At 35.2% G+C, this 17,511-nt stretch overlaps 4 protein-coding genes and 1 long non-coding RNA gene across 13 annotated transcripts; 2 read left to right on the forward strand and 3 right to left on the reverse strand.

Annotated features, from left to right (window-relative positions):
* Positions 1-72: 72 nt before the first annotated feature.
* On the reverse strand, positions 73-1,623 carry LOC105227415 (60S ribosomal protein L10a-2). The gene is made up of 3 exons (XM_011206750.3): positions 1,468-1,623; positions 1,017-1,172; positions 73-622 (listed from the first exon to the last, which is right to left on the reverse strand). Exons 1-3 carry the CDS (start codon positions 1,470-1,472, stop codon positions 130-132), a joined length of 654 nt encoding a protein of 217 aa, XP_011205052.1. The 5' UTR covers positions 1,473-1,623; the 3' UTR covers positions 73-129.
* A 438-nt stretch (positions 1,624-2,061) lies between these two features.
* LOC105227416 (NADH-cytochrome b5 reductase 3) lies at positions 2,062-6,707 on the forward strand. Of its 6 annotated transcripts, none has more exons than XM_011206752.4 (6): positions 2,062-2,299; positions 2,988-3,080; positions 3,145-3,276; positions 4,670-5,323; positions 5,388-5,487; positions 6,293-6,707. In XM_011206752.4, the coding sequence occupies exons 3-6, from the start codon at positions 3,250-3,252 to the stop codon at positions 6,463-6,465; spliced, it is 954 nt and encodes a 317-aa protein (XP_011205054.1). In that variant the 5' UTR covers positions 2,062-2,299; positions 2,988-3,080; positions 3,145-3,249; the 3' UTR covers positions 6,466-6,707. The 6 variants fall into 6 exon arrangements, 5 of the variants coding, with proteins under 5 accessions (XP_011205054.1, XP_011205055.1, XP_049312934.1 ...); XM_011206753.4 differs by lacking the exon at positions 2,062-2,299 and adding an exon at positions 2,810-2,934; XR_852631.4 differs by lacking the exons at positions 2,062-2,299; positions 2,988-3,080; positions 3,145-3,276 and adding exons at positions 4,121-4,241; positions 5,980-6,203 and having other exon boundaries at positions 6,293-6,653.
* Positions 6,708-7,474: 767 nt separating this feature from the next.
* Positions 7,475-13,397, reverse strand: LOC105227418 (G2/mitotic-specific cyclin-A). The gene is made up of 7 exons (XM_011206757.4): positions 12,672-13,397; positions 12,170-12,414; positions 11,818-12,112; positions 9,641-9,864; positions 9,332-9,536; positions 9,029-9,276; positions 7,475-8,954 (listed from the first exon to the last, which is right to left on the reverse strand). The coding sequence occupies exons 1-7, from the start codon at positions 12,924-12,926 to the stop codon at positions 8,783-8,785; spliced, it is 1,644 nt and encodes a 547-aa protein (XP_011205059.2). The 5' UTR covers positions 12,927-13,397; the 3' UTR covers positions 7,475-8,782.
* Positions 9,887-11,467, forward strand: LOC105227417 (RIB43A-like with coiled-coils protein 2). 3 transcript variants are annotated; one of them, XM_049456975.1, is made up of 3 exons: positions 9,887-10,037; positions 10,190-10,324; positions 10,378-11,467. In XM_049456975.1, exons 2-3 carry the CDS (start codon positions 10,202-10,204, stop codon positions 11,398-11,400), a joined length of 1,146 nt encoding a protein of 381 aa, XP_049312932.1. In that variant the 5' UTR covers positions 9,887-10,037; positions 10,190-10,201; the 3' UTR covers positions 11,401-11,467. The 3 variants fall into 3 exon arrangements, with proteins under 3 accessions (XP_049312932.1, XP_049312931.1, XP_011205058.1); XM_049456974.1 differs by having other exon boundaries at positions 9,888-10,037; positions 10,143-10,324; XM_011206756.3 differs by lacking the exon at positions 9,887-10,037 and having other exon boundaries at positions 10,058-10,324.
* A 1,135-nt stretch (positions 13,398-14,532) lies between the features above and the next one.
* On the reverse strand, positions 14,533-17,161 carry LOC125778596 (uncharacterized). Of its 2 annotated transcripts, none has more exons than XR_007422794.1 (9): positions 17,046-17,161; positions 16,816-16,930; positions 16,586-16,700; positions 16,126-16,240; positions 15,896-16,010; positions 15,456-15,570; positions 15,226-15,340; positions 14,996-15,110; positions 14,533-14,660 (listed from the first exon to the last, which is right to left on the reverse strand). It is a non-coding gene; the product is annotated as an uncharacterized LOC125778596 (long non-coding RNA). The 2 variants fall into 2 exon arrangements; XR_007422793.1 differs by lacking the exon at positions 14,996-15,110 and adding an exon at positions 14,776-14,995 and having other exon boundaries at positions 14,536-14,660.
* Between the last annotated feature and the right edge of the window lie 350 nt (positions 17,162-17,511).

The raw sequence follows: 17,511 nt of genomic DNA on the forward strand, positions 1-17,511 counted from the left end.
AGTAATTCAACTCAAAAGCCCAACCATAGTTTATCAACGCACTCGTATCTTTCAAAAAATTGCAAACAAATCTTTACTTTACACATTTATTTCCAAAGAAATATATATGGCGTACATAAAAATTTTTCATTAGTACAAACGTTGTGGTGGTCCCATAGACGACTTGATGTGCAACGAACGCACATTTTGCCAATTTTTCTTCAAAAGCGAAACCAAGAAATTAATTGACAAATGAATATTCTGCACCAGCTCATCGGGCTTCATATCCACATGACCAACAGCGACGGATAAGCACAATACTTTTTTCATTTGGAACTTGATGGTTGATTTCACTTCTTCAATTTTAGCCATCATGGACTCTGTATGCGACAACAGACCAGGGAATTTACCGGCCTTATTCAAACCTGGACCCAACAAACGAGGAATTTGCTTAATCAGTGATTCTGAAGCCAAAAATGCATCGTAGGACTTTGCTAGTTTTTTCACTAATTTTTTGTTCTTATTCAGTTTTTTCAAAGCCTCTGCATCCATACATTCCACACCATTAGCTTTAGCTTCGTCACAATGCTGTTGGTCACCGAGAATGCACACCTTCATCTTGGGACGTGGGATATGCTTCAATCTATTAATCAAGAGAAACATTTTTATAAGATGTATTCATATTTATATCAAACAAAAATTCATATTCAATATTGATCAGTCATTTCTATCCACAAATAAACCAAAAGGCTCTTATGGTTTTCAGGTAATACATGCAAAATATTTTCTAACATCACATCGAACAATGAATTGTAATCATATAAACTAAACTTACACAGTTCATCATTTTTTCTATCTTAAAACTAAAATTCGGTCAAAAGATCTACTCAATTTGATTTTAAGACCCTGAGTTGAGGTCCGCCAAGAGATAAGTTTACAGCTTATATCTCTTGGCTACCTGAGTTGTGTGAACCATGTGTAATGCATTGTGTTGCATAACCACATATCGCAAATCAACTCAGGTGCTACCCACGTACTTGACAGTGCCGGAGAAACGCTTATCCTTTTGAGGATCGTAGTTTTTAAGACCAATTTGTAGTTCACATGTCTCCAAAAATCCACGCTTCTTCTTTTGGGAGAATTCCAAAACTGCGTTAACCGACTCATAGAGTGTATCGCGAGACACTTTCGACCTTTAAAAAAAAAAAGAAAGGAACATATGTATAAATTTTAGCTCAAAATATTTCGGTCTATTTGCATACATGCTAAATTTTAATTGTATAAAATTTAAGCTAAAATTCTAAACGAGAATAACCTTTAGAATTATGCCAAAAATTTTAACATTATTATAGCAACCATTTCCAAACTACAATAGATTATTAATAAACCAAAAAGCTGGTTTTTTTGGTTGCAGGTATTTTATACAAAAAAAAAAAAAAGACGAAAAAAGAAATCTAAAACCACGACGCAACTACAGTCAGTACTTACGCCATGTCTGCACCTTACGACGAACAATGTGAGAAAGAACGATTGTTGCCTAAATTTGTTAAATCCGTTCCAATTGACGTTTATTGAAAGCACTGAAACACTATTACCAACAGCTGCTCATTCTTAGCGCCATCTGTTCATACGTTAAAGCAGCTACTACGACTTATTATAAAATTTGTGTGATATTACCAGAGAACGTATATTTACAGAGAAGGTCCACCGCGTTGCCAAATTTAGGGATATTTCATTTTTGGGATATTTACTGTTTTGGATGAGCGTGTTTCACCACAGAAAATTATTAGCGTGTTTCACCACTTAACATCAGGGGCACGACAATAACAGAACTGAGTAGTTGTTAGAGCCAATGGGAAAAAATATGTTAATTTCAATGTTTAGAAATGTACGCTTACAGACTCGTATATTTACAATGCGCAAACGACTGCTGTGGTGAAACACGCTCATCGCATTTTGTTAGCTTTTGACAGTTTACACGCCTGTCCGTTGTTGGACCTTCTCTGTAAATATACGTTCTCTGCTCATAGAACGAAAATTGTTTGTAGTATATCTCGCCCTAATGTACGAAATGTAAGAGAAAAGATGCAAAATAATGAAAACAAACGGAACAAAAGTTGAACGAATAGAAATAATCCAATTCAAAGATTTCTAATTGTAAGAAAAAGTCCAATGCCTGCGCAGTATTTCTTCAAATTATTTTCTTTACCTTGACGATAGTATAATAAAATGTTTTTGAAATTTTACCACAAGGGTTTGTGAACAAATCTCTTATTTATAAATGTGCTTAAATGTATACCGGCAAAAGCCGCTGGAAGTTGTAAGTACGGCCAGACTTCAATGCACTCTTTCCATTTAAAGAAGTTGGAAATTAAATGAAATAATAAATAATAATGTAGTCATTTTCTATCCTTTCATTCATCCCAATTATTAAATCCATTAACATTCCTTAAGAAGCATTACATTCCAATTAGCTCGATGTGGTTTTGTTAACGTTAGTCCGTGCCTACTATCATCGGACGTTGTCATCACAGTGTTATTAAATATTTCGACATAAATGAAAAGCACAAGGGATAGCTGTTAATCCAAGAAAAGTAACAATATAAAATTTGACAGTACTCAATACGTAATTAAAGAATTGGACCAGCAAGGTTATATTTATGTATATATTATACCCATCGTTTTGTTGTTGTATAAAAAGTCATATTTCGTGCCAGATATACACCTACATACATATGTACATGTATAAAAAGGCTACAACTGAGGAAGAATAATTATAGAGCAGCATATGTTCTGCAGATTTCTTCCATTCTCCCACATCATTACGAAATAAGAGTGGACAATTCTTCGTTCTTGTTCTGTAATCAACTCGGTTGCAAAATCGATATTACATTAGAAATATCGAACAGCACATTCCATCTGCCAATTTCATCCCATAAACCATTAAATTGTGACGTAAATTTTGTACAACATTAAATTAGGAATATCTCTACGTATTTCTCTTTCAGTGCAATCCCTCAAATGGAAAGTACTTATTACGGCAAAGATTAAAAGGCACTAAGGAATATTACACACAAATAACGACATTATAAGATACCTAGGTAAATATTTGTTTAAAATTCGTCCATAACTTAATATAATTATTTGTATAATTCAAATCTGTAGTGCCTTTGAGGTGTTGTAGTTACGAGTTGATAGCGACTAATTGGATGTCGTGTGAATATATATCTACATCTTCAAACAACGATTTTTAATATTAATATTCTACCAATGGCTCGTCCGTTATACGAAACGCATGTAAGTCCTGATATAATAACGTACGAATGTATACGTGACTTACGAAATTGCATATATACCCATATGTACATATGTATGTTAAACTATCTAATGAGAAAGCATAAAATTACTCGATGTATTCGCACAATAGTAATGCATTACAAATTCGGAAACATAAAAACTCTCCTTTAAAGTTACGAATATAACTCATAATAAAGTATATTCAGTACGTTGAAATGAACTTCAATAATTTTAGTTCGGCTGGTAATATGAAATATTACTTTCATCGCCCATTCCATTAAGGACACATCAATTTTAGACTAATATTCAAGCTTATATATTATACATTATTTGCTCAAACAAATACATATGTATGTATGTATGTATACATATGCACGTTATCGTTTTTAATAATTTAAGAGAACATTGTATAATACTCATATTTTCTCCATTTTAATTTATTTTTTATGTATATAATTTGCTCGAAAAAGCAAAACTCATCATTACGTGTGTCAATATTAAACAATTGTTTTTATATGTAGTATATATGTGTATGCGCATATGTATATATGTAAGCATTATCTGTATCTCTATTTTAACTAATAGCTGTAGTTGTTCCAGTAACCTTAGTGGAGTGAGAGCCGGCATAGCTAACAGCTGCTTTTGACGAGCTGTGTGTTTTTAGCCCGCTCATGCATTCACGTTAAAATAGTGAAATACAAGCAATCAGACGAAAAAGCACATTTCAAATTAAACGCGGTTATTTTTAATAGAAATCTAGTGAATTGGTGTGTTAAAGTTCATCGGTATATTATTTATATACGTGTGGTGTAAAATCACAAAAATGGCTGATTTAGATGTAAGCAAAACATTTACTTAATCAAACAAAAAATAGTTGTTTGTGCTAATTCTGAAAGTTAACACGCATGTGGGAGTCTCAGTCTCAGAGTTTTTGTCATACATATTCAGTATATATGGATATAAACGTATCTAAATATATATTATATTAATTTATTTTGGTGGCGTAGTTAAAAACTTCTCTGTCGAAATTCCATTATTAAATTAGTTTTGTAATTATGCAACTGGCAAAGTACTATTCCTTTGTTATAAATTAATTTTTAAATAATATAAAGTTATTGCTGAACAATTGTTCGCTAAGATTTTTAAAGAGATAACGTACACATATCAAGATAAGTAACGAACACTTTGGACATTACACACTCACCTCATATTGCTCATTGAAATAACCTTTATAGTATACTATAACATATTTGTGTACTTTTGTTCTTTAATAAGTTTTCAGTAATTTTATATAATTGTATTAATAATTTCATTACTTAATTTTTTTTATGTAACAATGTGTATATCATTTAATTATTGATAATTGTTTTACTAATTGAATTTTTTTTTTAAGTTAGTTCCAATTGTAGTTGGTATTGCAGCAGTGGTGGTGGGTGCTGCTATCATTAATTATATTCTTAATAAGAAATCGTCGAAACCACGACCTGAACCCAATCGCACCGCTCGCCTGCGCACACTAGTTGATCCAAATGACAAATATCAGTTGCCATTAATTGAGAAAGAAATTCTTAGCCACGATACTCGACGTTTTCGGTTTGGTTTACCATCGAATCAACATGTTCTTGGATTACCAGTTGGACAGCACATTCATTTGATCGCAACCATAGATAACGAATTGGTCATTCGTCCTTATACTCCAATATCCAGTGATGATGACGTTGGTTATGTCGATTTGGTCATTAAAGTATATTTTAAGAATGTTCATCCAAAATTCCCAGGAGGTGGCAAAATGACACAATATTTAGATCAAATGAATATCGGCGATAAAATCTCCTTCCGTGGTCCTTCCGGACGATTACAATATCAAGGTCAAGGCCGTTTTCAAGTTAAGAAGCTTCGAAAAGATCCACCAAAGACTATAACGGCAAAGCGTGTAAATATGATATCCGGTGGCACTGGAATTACACCAATGTTACAGCTAATACGGGATGTTCTAAAACACAATGATAAAGACAAAACTGAACTTGCCCTATTATTTGCCAATCAGGTAAGACAAATAAAATAATTTATGTGAATGTATTTTTTGAATTGTGGCTATTTGCTCTGTTTAGAGTGAAGCCGATATTTTGTTGCGTAACGAATTGGACGATTTAGTCAAAAAATATCCAGATCAATTAAAGGTGTGGTATACGATTGATAAAGCTTCTGAAGGTAAATATAAATACTTCTATATGCATATTATTTATAAATACAATGATTTGACTTATAAAAAAACACCTTCTACCTTAAACTATCGTTAAATTTGTTGAATTAAAAACTTATGAGTTGTATATTTATGTACAATATACTAAAAGCTTCACACATTTTTAAGTCACTTTTATAAATATTTAACTGCGCTATCAAAACTGCACCAGGGTTCTATACCCGCTGCTGCTTTACTCATGCATGTGGCTTTTCCCGCGGATAAATTATTTGAGTAAATAAGAAACAACATAAATATATAATGAAAAAGCATATGTTGTTTAATTTCTCAGGCCCATTAACCATACATATATATTATGTACTACTACTACATCACATGAGAGTTGTGAAAATAGAAAATATTCAGTGTTTATTATGTGCTTCCTTTGATTTTTCGATCAATATCTGAAGCACTAATTGATTTTCTTTTTAAATGCTGCTTTTGGATAATTTTTATATCAGTCTGGCCATATAGCGTTGGGTATGTCAATGATGAAATGATGCGCTCTCAACTTTTTTTGCCGAGTTCAAACACGCTTTGCTTACTGTGTGGTCCACCACCGATGGTCAATTATACTTGTATACCCGGCTTGGAGCGCATCGGTCATCATGCTGATATGCGTTTTAGTTACTAAGTGGATAAACGTATAACGTAAAAAATGTATACATAGTTAAACTTTTATCAGGTATAAAACTATTTAATTGACAATGTAAATACATAAATAAATCAAGTATTATAGCGGTAGTTAATACTAAATCTTTATTTATTACACAGGCTGGATATATGATGTCGGCTTTATAAACGATGACATGATTAAACAACATCTTTTCCCAGCTTCTGAAGATACTTTGGTGTTAATGTGCGGTCCACCACCGATGATAAATTTCGCTTGTAATCCAGCTTTAGATAAATTGGAATTTCATCCAGATACCAGATTCGCATATTAAAAATACATAAACAAGTTAAGTTTATTATACAGTCGTCCATATAATATGCACTAAAGTACTATATAATTATAAATGTGCATAAGCGATAAAATGTTAATTATCTTGTTATTAATGCTGTTGGTTTAATATATAGTCAAATTGCAGACTCATTATAAATCACTATCAAAGCATTGTAAAAACTTATTGAATTGTAAAGAAAATCATAAATTAAAAAATAATTAACTTTATTATTTTGCAATAAACTCGTTTCTTTTATCTATAATAGTAGTTTTGTGAATGGAAAACATTTGTCTATACCAATCAATATAGCAAAAATATTTGCAAGAAATACCTTGAATATCTCGCCATAAAAGTAATATCCCCATCAGCTGCGATGATCGCTGTATATTGTATTGAGCAATTTTTACTGTTCTTAAAAATACTCATTAAAAGAAGAGAAACGATTGATATTAGATGAATAAAATTGTATATAAGTAAACAATTGTAGCTCGACTGTAGCACATTTTAGCCTTCTACAGGTACAGCAAATAATGTCTACAAATGCCACACTAACACTAACCTTCAGCTCTGCATTTTTCATCATCATACATCTTAAAAAATCAACTGCTACACCCTTTGTAACGTGTCGTGCTTTCGAAGGAGATTCAAATTATTTTATGCATTCGCAGAGTGTGGCATGTTACATTAATTGTATTATTTTTGTAAAATTTTTCTAGTACTAAAATTTGAATAATTAAAAATATTCATTAAAAAAAATAAAAACAATCATATTATATCTCCAAAATAGTCTACATTGCAAAGATTTCAATAATTGAAATAATTACGTAAAACAGAAGGACACGGTTTAAATTTATGATTATGAAAAGACTTCAACGAAATATGATAAACAATATCTAAATGGCAGAATGGTGCATTTAGTGATCATCTAAAATAATTCTTGTTAAAATTTTTTATGATTTTTTTTTTTACTGTTTTACGTTTCCACTTTAATAAACTTCTGTATATTTGTAATGTCTAAAAATTAGTGTTGACTGAAGCTAGTAAATTTTCGGTATATGTTTTTATTTATTTCTTTAAATGTATATTTTAATTATTTTATAAAAAATTTAAATACAGGGAATGCAAATAACTAGCATTATTTAAAAATACATTAGCGCAAGTAGCTTAACTAGAACTATATTAATTCATATTAAAAATATAAACTAATACAGGAACAAAATTTAAGTTAATTTTATTACATTGAAATACTGAATGCACCAATTTAAACATAAATGAAATAATTTCGACGAAGGAAAAATCGCAAGGTCGCTGAAAATGTTAATAGCTTTTATGGTCCCTATACTGTAGCAGTCAAACGTGCGCAAACTCTAAATCTGAAGCGGATGGTTGCTGGTGAAGACGGCAGGAAGGGTTTGCTGTGTGTTTGGTGCTCAAGAAGCTTTGTTGTTGGTTGCACCAAGTGATTACTACCTGTTTCTGCCCATGGCGAATGATTTTGCTGGTGAAAAAGTATTTTAAGGGAGCTTATGAAAATAGACTGTCCAAGTTTTCTGCCAATCGGGCGACGGCTTCTTTCAAAATACTAAAAGTTATACAATTAAACGGAGCATTTTTCGCTTAAACCTGATTAATTTAGGGCAAAAATATAATTTCTTTTTACTAGACCTTATATCTAGTGTGAATATTTTATTATTAATGTTGTGGGTTTTATTAAATAATATTTGAATTTCCCATTACTATATATATTATTTTTGTGACAAATCGTCTTTTCTATTTATATAATTTCGATATTTCTGTGGATTAAATTTGTTTAACATCGATATATTGTGAAGTGTAGGGAATAAAATAATTTAAAAGGACAAATAACAACTAAAAATACAAAAATACTAAAAAAATAAAAAGATTAGGGTACCGTTTATTTTTAGACACATGCACTTAAATGGCATTACTATAATATTCAAGCAACCGTGATTGATTTTAGCAAAATGACAACCCATAAAATAAATTGAAAGTTGACCTAAAATACTTTTAATGAAGAAGTGTTCAGATCGGGTGTTTTTTAACTTTCACAGTATCATAACAGAGTATTTATAATTTACATTTAGAGAAAATTCTGCATTTCCAACAAATCTGTATGTATTTAAAAATATAATGATCTTAAGTAACCGTGCTAAACGGTTGCTTGATAAAAAAGATAGTCAAGCCTCTGTACAAAAATCAAAACGGGGAACAAATAAAATACGAACAAAAATTAAGCGTTTTTCAATTAACACTAATTCATAACATACGATCTCCAATGTGTCACCTATAATACATATCAGTTGAACATCAGAGAAATTGTTCGCTGTACATGTTCATTGTTTGAATTCGTTGTTATCTTTTCAAGGTTGGTCCCTTCGTTGCTAAACAAACCATTATTTTTACGTACTAGAAGTTCGAATGCTTCATCGTCCAGTTCAACAGGTTTAATGCTTGAAACTTTTTTATACCTTAAATAAATTGTTATATTTTTTTAAAAATATATATATTGTTTCATAAACTTTGGTTAATCTAGTGTACTTACTTATCTGCCCTGTATTTTTCCTGTATAGCCTGCTGCGCAAGTTTAGTGGCCGCTTTGTGTGATTTAGAGAGGTGTAATATTACCTCTTTGAGGTCTTCTAATTTGTACGATGTTATCTCTTCTAATTCTGAATTCCAAATTGTATAGTCCAATAGGTGCCTAGCTAGTGCATGAGCAGCAGCCGACATTAATGATGGTAGAAATCGTAAATACGGATCCGCTTCCAAAAGTGATAACTCACAAATATACTACAAATGTAAAATAAAGATATTTTTCGCATATTGTTAAAAATATTTCTCTAACCTGAGTTAGAAATTTTAGCTTATCTGTCATGTTTAACAATACAGCATAAGTGTTGATAAACACATACGCAGTTGGCGTGCATAAGTCAAATGCTAAAATTTTCAAAATAATCTGTTCCATCCGCAAAACTTGGGCTTTATTATAGGTATCATCGGTAATGAACACAAATTCACCAACATCTGGAGGGTAGATTTCTTCATACTTTCTATATTTTTTGTTAATAAAAAAAATTATAATATATATAGTTACATAAATAACATTTAGTTATATATAAATATTGGCAAATGTAGGTTTTACTTTCAAACTTACGATGCAATGTACATGGCTGCGGTACCAACTAATTGCAGTTTGCTGCGTACCACAGACATTTGGCTGAGAAATCGATCAATATAAGAAACGGAAAGATATAGTGTTTCTGTATCCAAATTGTACTCTTCAGACACTTCAACTAACCAATCTACGAGAATCGTACGCATTGAATGATTAATGTCGGCCTGGCGGCGCATGTAGTACGGCTTGGGTCGATGTTTTTTCTGTAAAATTTTATATAAGAATTATATTGATTCAGAAGTTATTAAAGTAGTTCTTAAAAATTCAAAATCCTAAATAGTTTGATATGGGGAGCGTCATAACTTGTTACGGATTCACTTTTCAATAATTTGTAGATACACAACAATACGCGTTGCCCAGCTACCAACAAACAAACGTTAGTTTATTACTTTTTACTTTACAAAAAATATGTACATATATTCAGTCAGTAGCTAGTGAGCTTTTCAACAAATAACTGATAAATAAATACTTTATTTTTTAGTTGTGTGTATATCATATTATAAATTTTGGAAACTTTTCTATTCAAAGAGTAAACTCCATATGTTTAAGATTCCAATTGCGACTAAGGATGATATAAATGAGTCCGCTAAACTGCAAAGGCGTTTACAATTTGAGGATGAACGGAAAAGCAGGATATTTAATGCTAAACAGAGACTCTTTGGCGTAGGTTTTACACAGTTTTTATTTTGACTCTAATCTAATTTTTTTTTATATAGTTGGATTTGGGCGCACTGGAACGACAAATTGCGGAAAAAAACAAGCAAAGGCAGGTTGAAGCTGAATGCGAACGGCGTTATGAAGACCAGACCCAGCGCCAGCAACTAGCAATTTATGCAAAGTCTCTAGAAATGGATAAACGAAAGCGTGTTGCCGAAGCAGATCTCAATTATTATCGCTGTCGTTTTCAGCGTAAAGATCAGCGCCGTGAATTTGATTTAAACGATCCAAATAGGATCAAAAGAGCTTTACCGGCACGCGTGGCCGACGACGATGTACGCCTTGGAATTTCTAGTGCACAAATTTTCTCAGGTGAAGATCTGGGCCATAGTGAACGAAAATTGCGCCAGCGGGCTCAGCAACGTGCATGGTTAGATCAACAAGTTCAAGAACGCAAGCAAGCTGAAGAGGATCGTATCAAGGCCGATTTAATAATGCAGGAATCAATTGCTTCTCGGGATAAACGTCTTGAGGATATGGCGAATTCAGAGCGGAAAATACGTAACCAAATGACAGCAGCTATTTATGATTATAACACACAACTAGCAAAATCTAAAAGATTCGATCGTATTCGTGAAAAAAAAGAAAACAACGAAGACGATTTAGCTGAAATCTATAATATGCTCACTAGTGATATGCTTACTGAAAATCCGGATGCAGCACAGTCAAGGACAAATCCAACAAAAAAAATTGCCTTTATGTACCGAGGTATGTCTGCTGATGAACTGGCTAAATTCCATGAGGAACAATTACAACAAAAAATTACCAACAAGAAAAAGCAAACTGATCAACAGCTTATGGACAAACAGTGGGAACAGTATGCTCTAAATATGGATCGAGAATTGATGTTAAAGCAGTTAGAGTTGGAAAGAAATCAAAAACAATTACTGGACGATCACATACGGTATAATGCGCGTCTTGCAGTAGAGCAAAGAAAGCAAAACGAGATGTTGAATAGGGATTTAAACAAAAATTATGTATCTAAAGAGTTTTACGACCAGTTCAACAAAACTTCACGTTGATTTTTATTTAATTATTCTATCAAAATCTAATATTAAAAATAAATTAATATGTTTTTTCATTAAACTATATTTAGTCTTTAGAGAAATTGCCATCTTGTTACAATGTGCTTGCCGTCAACGAAATACGAATTTAAAAATTAATAACAGCAGCTGAGTAAATCATCCCTTATGTTCAATGCTAGGGGGTGAAACACTCATGTGGCGGGAAAGCAGACAAGATATTTGAAAAATATGTATTTAGGCTAATCGTTTCGTATTTAAAATCTGCATTGAGTAAATTTCTTCTATCAGTTATGAAAATATGTATAAGGAACTATATTTTCAAAATTGTCCTAAACAATTGCTCCAAGTTTTGGAGACAATTTTAAAACATAATCAGTTTTTGGATACCTATCTAAATTCTTGAACACAACATACCTCACTTTCATGGAAATATTCCAATATATTTCTTTGATATTCCACCACTTCAAAAAAGCGTTGACGATCATTACGGGGAATAATAAGACGCCGCTGTTGTTCCTCTTCCTCTGTAGTTGTATCAGTACTCTTTTTATCGTCATTGTCAACATCAATCAATTCCGATTCCGATTGTTGAGCAATGCCCACTTGGGAACGGTCTACGGACATTGGTGAAAGAACCTCTGATACTGACATTGGCGTGGTATCCAAAAGGCAGTCGTCATATACTTTATTTTCTTTCTGCGGACCATCACTGCAAAGATGAATAATAATCAATACAGAAACTAAGTGAGCTTAACCAAACTCTTACTGCTTATAGTCATTTTTATTTGGATTATTTTGTTGATCAAAATATATATTTTCCTTTCCATTAGCAAGAGGAATTGATGCACTGTTAGCACCGAAACGATGATATGTCTGCAAACTCTCATCTGGTTGATCCTCATAAACTGAAAATGATTTGAACTGCTCTACTACAGTTTGCTTAATAGCTGCAGCTGCAAATACTGAATTATTGTCATTATGCGTTTTAGCATTCCCCACTTCACGAAAAGCCTGAAACAATGAAGTTAAAATATTTGAATTTTGACAAAATACAAAAATAATCTCTATATTTGTGTTGGATAAGAGTTTTGAGCAGGAACCCGTTATTTTAGTGGATTTTTACATGTCCTGTTACACTTATTTTTATTAATTTACCACTAATATAAAAAATCTAAAAGAAACTCTAACAAAATACTATTTGCCACGCATGCGTTTAATTATCAATTTAATTAAATATATTTTTACACCAGTTTTGTGAAAATACTTACCACTTTGCTACCTGCTGTAACACCAGTTATATTACGTCCATGTGCCACATTGTTATTTGCATTCAGCACAGCAAAATTAGTGCGACTAACACCATCACTAAGCTTTCCTTTGATTGGGACGGCGGCGCCACCAAACCCAGATGGTTGTAGAACATTCACTCTGTTGCTACAGGTAACTACATTTTTCTCTTTTAGTGGAACAGCTATATGGGGATTTTCCTTCTCGGCGTCTTGATGAATTTGAAAAGTAGCCATTGCGCAATATATCCTTTACTTTACCGCTTTCCTTGCTCGTTACTCTTTTTTACTTGGTCCAAATGCACTTTTAAATCAATTTGGATAATTTTTCAAAACTTATTGTCCAATATTTTTACAACAAATAAAAAATGTTTACATCCTATGTATCAGCTTGCTTTTTATTCTTAATTCTCTTTTATTCAGTCTAAATTGAATCACCAAAAAATATTTGCATACATATATTCCCCAAGTGTTATTATTTTAACGGTGCACGTATATGCGACCGACTAATTAATTCTATTCAATGTGCGCGTTTTCACAAAATTTTCAGGCAATGATTTTGTTTCAACTCTATATTTCTCCATTCGCCACTCAAAGTATTTTTGAATTTGTGCGCCGTCGTTGTCAGCTAAGAGCTTGGTATAATGATTTTGTAGCTTGTCGCTTCAATTTCGCCGCCATTTTTCCTACTCATTTTGTGTGCTTCTTCTTCGCTAGCATTGAAAATCTGCAGCAATGCCACTTTAATGAAACGAAAAGATTAATTGTATGAAGATCCATTTCGAAACATAAAGATTAATTGTATGAAGATTCATTTCGAAACATATACAAAATAATTTAAAATTACAAAATCTTGATATTGTGGAAACTATATGTACATACATACGGTAAAGGTTCAGGAGAGCGGCTTTTCCAAAAACGAGCACAAATTTCGACGGGAAATGTCTTAAAATTCGTGTTTTTAATTCCAATTTACGAATATATATGGCGCGATATCTATTTTTATGTTTTTTTTTTGTAATAAAAACCGTAAAAAATGTTATGATTATGCACGATCTTTACGCTATAAATGGCATCACTGTTCGAAATTCAATTGGACACTAGTGATACAAGCAGAGATCGGGTTCGAAATATCGATACTTTCGATATTCGAGACTAAACAAGAATTGATTAAAATGAGATATACATAATAGAAAAATAATATTATTTGGAAAAATTAAAATATCGCTGTTCTCAATATTCGAGTCTGAAAGAAAATTGGTAAAAATGAGTAATACATAATAGGAAAATTTATAATTCATTATTGTTACAGAAAGAAGAAGAAGTTGGACACAGAAGAGTTATGAACACCGGGGTTTTAGACCGAACAGGGTTATTTTTTTTCGAGCGCTCGAAGAGTCACCTAAGCACTGGCCACGCATGGTACTTGAATTACCTACATGGATCCAATTGGCAGCCAGTTTACCGCGAATTTTCCGCGTGACTTTTAATTCATATAACACCACGCGCGAGAGTCACGTAAGCACTGGCCAGGCACACTGCCTGCTTTACTTATATAGCCAACTTGCAGCTAGCTTCCCGCGAATTTACTTTCAAATCATTTAACACTACGGCGCGAAAGTTACCTAAGCACTGGCCAGGCACGATACCTTGCTTTACTTATATAGCCAACTGACAGCTAGCTTGCTGCGAATTTATCGCGCGACTTCCAAATCGTATAACACTACGGCGCGAAAGTCACCTAAGCACTGGCCAGGCACGCTGCCTGCTTTACTAATATAGCCATCTGGCAGCTAGCTTGCTGCGTATTTAGCGCGCGACTTTCAAATCACATAACATCACGGCGCGAAAGTCACCTAAGCACTGGCCAGGCACGATACCTGCTTTACTTATATAGCCAACTGACAGCTAGCTTGCTGCGAATTTACCGCGCGACTTTCAAATCACTTAACATCACGGCGCGAAAGTCACCTAAGTACTGGCCAGGCACGCTGCCTGCTTTACTTATATAGCCAACTTGCAGCTAGCTTGCTGCGAATTTACCGCGCGACTTTCAAATCACATAACATCACGGCACGAAAGTCACCTAAGCACTGGCCAGGCACGCTGCCTGCTTTACTTATATAGCCAACTTGCAGCTAGCTTGCCGCGAATTTACCGCGCGACTTTCAAATCACATAACATCACGGCGCGAAAGTCAAGTAAGCACTGGCCAGGCACGCTGCCATATAGCCAACTTGCAGCTAGCTTGCCGCGATTTTACCGCGCGACTTTCAAATCACATAACACTACTGCGCGAAAGTCACCTAAGCACTGGCCAGGCACGATACCTGCTTTACTTATATAGCCAACTGACAGCTAGCTTGCTGCGAATTTACCGCGCGACTTTCAAATCACTTAACATCACGGCGCGAAAGTCACCTAAGCACTGGCTAGGCACGCTGTCAGCTTTACTTATATGGCCAACTGGCAGTTAACTTCCCGCGAATTTACCGCGCGACTTTCAAATCACATAACATCACGGCACGAAAGTCACCTAAGCACTGGCCAGGCACGCTGCCTGCTTTACTTATATAGCCAACTTGCAGCTAGCTTCCCGCGATTTTACCGCGCGACTTTCAAATCACTTAACATCACGGCGCGAAAGTCACCTAAGCACTGGCCAGGCACGCTGCCTGCTTTACTTATATAGCCAACTTGCAGCTAGCTTGCCGCGATTTTAACGCGCGACTTTCAAATCGCATAACATCACGGCGCGAAAGTCACCTAAGCACTGGCTAGGCACGCTGCCTGCTTTACTTATATAGCCAACTGACAGCTAGCTTGCTGCGAATTTACCGCGCGACTTTCAAATCACTTAACATCACGGCGCGAAAGTCACCTAAGCACTGGCCAGGCACGCTGCCTGCTTTACTTATATAGCCAACTGACAGCTAGCTTGCTGCGAATTTACCGCGCGACTTTCAAATCACATAACATCACGGCGCGAAAGTCAAGTAAGCACTGGCCAGGCACGCTGCCATATAGCCAACTTGCAGCTAGCTTGCCGCGAATTTACCGCGCGACTTTCAAATCACTTAACATCACGGCGCGAAAGTCACCTAAGCACTGGCCAGGCACGCTGCCATATAGCCAACTTGCAGCTAGCTTGCCGCGAATTTACCGTGCGACTTTCAAATCGCATAACACTACGGCGCGAAAGTCACCTAAGCACTGGCCAGGCACGCTGCCTGCTTTACTTATATAGCCAACTGACAGCTAGCTTGCTGCGAATTTACCGCGCGACTTTCAAATCACTTAACATCACGGCGCGAAAGTCACCTAAGCACTGGTCAGGCACGCTGCCTGCTTTACTTATATAGCCAACTGGCAGCTAGCTTGCTGCGTATTTACCGCGCGACTTTCAAATCACATAACATCACGGCGCGACAGTCACCTAAGCACTGGCCAGGCACGATACCTGCTTTACTTATATAGCCAACTGACAGCTAGCTTGCTGCGAATTTACCGCGCGACTTTCAAATCACTTAACATCACGGCGCGAAAGTCACCTAAGCACTGGCCAGGCACGCTGCCTGCTTTACTTATATAGCCAACTTGTAGCTAGCTTCCCGCGAATTTACCGCGCGACTTTCAAATCGCATAATACTACGGCGCGAAAGTCACCTAAGCACTGGCCAGGCACGCTGCCTGCTTTACTTATATAGCCAACTGACAGCTAGCTTGCTGCGAATTTACCGCGCGACTTTCAAATCACTTAACATCACGGCGCGAAAGTCACCTAAGTACTGGCCAGGCACGCTGCCTGCTTTACTTATATAGCCAACTGACAGCTAGCTTGCTGCGAATTTACCGCGCGACTTTCAAATCACTTAACATCACGGCGCGAAAGTCACCTAAGTACTGGCCAGGCACGCTGCCTGCTTTACTTATATAGCCAACTTGCAGCTAGCTTGCTGCGAATTTACCGCGCGACTTTCAAATCACATAACATCACGGCGCGAAAGTCACCTAAGCACTGGCTAGGCACGCTGCCAGCTTTACTTATATGGCCAACTGGCAGTTAACTTCCCGCGAATTTATCGCGAGACTGTCAAATCGCATAACACTACTGCGCGAAAGTCACCAAAGCACTGGCCAGGCACGCTGCCTGCTTTACTTATATAGCCAACTGACAGCTAGCTTGCTGCGAATTTACCGCGCGACTTTCAAATCACTTAACATCACGGCGCGAAAGTCACCTAAGCACTGGCCAGGCACGATACCTGCTTTACTTATATAGCCAACTGATAGCTAGCTTGCTGCGAATTTACCGCTCGACTTTCAAATCACTTAACATCACGGCGCCAAAGTCACCTAAGTACTGGCCAGGCACGCTGCCTGCTTTACTTATGTAGTCGACTGGCAGCCAGCTTCCCGCAAATTTACCGCGTGACTTTCAAATCGCATAATACTACGGCGCGAGAGTCATCTAAGTACTGGCCAGGCAGGGTGGCTGCTTGTCTTTTATACTGCCAGTTGGCAGACTGCTTCCTCTGAAGTCACGTTGTAACTTAAAAAATTTTTTATTGGACAAGATATTTTAATGAAATTTGGTATAGATTATTTGTCAAAGACAAAGCTACAACCTATAGCATATATGTACATATGTATGTACATATAGACCGGAATTCATAATCAAGATAGAAATCATTTTATACCCTTTATGCTATAAGAAATAAACCTGTGAAGGGCATTTAACTTCGGTACATCTAACTTTTTTATTGTTTTCTTTGCAATGATTCCTCCAGATAAAATTGCAAAGGATATGGATTCTCTGAAG

Source organism: Bactrocera dorsalis, chromosome 5, assembly GCF_023373825.1.
Source record: "Bactrocera dorsalis isolate Fly_Bdor chromosome 5, ASM2337382v1, whole genome shotgun sequence".
Lineage (NCBI taxonomy): Eukaryota > Metazoa > Arthropoda > Insecta > Diptera > Tephritidae > Bactrocera > Bactrocera dorsalis.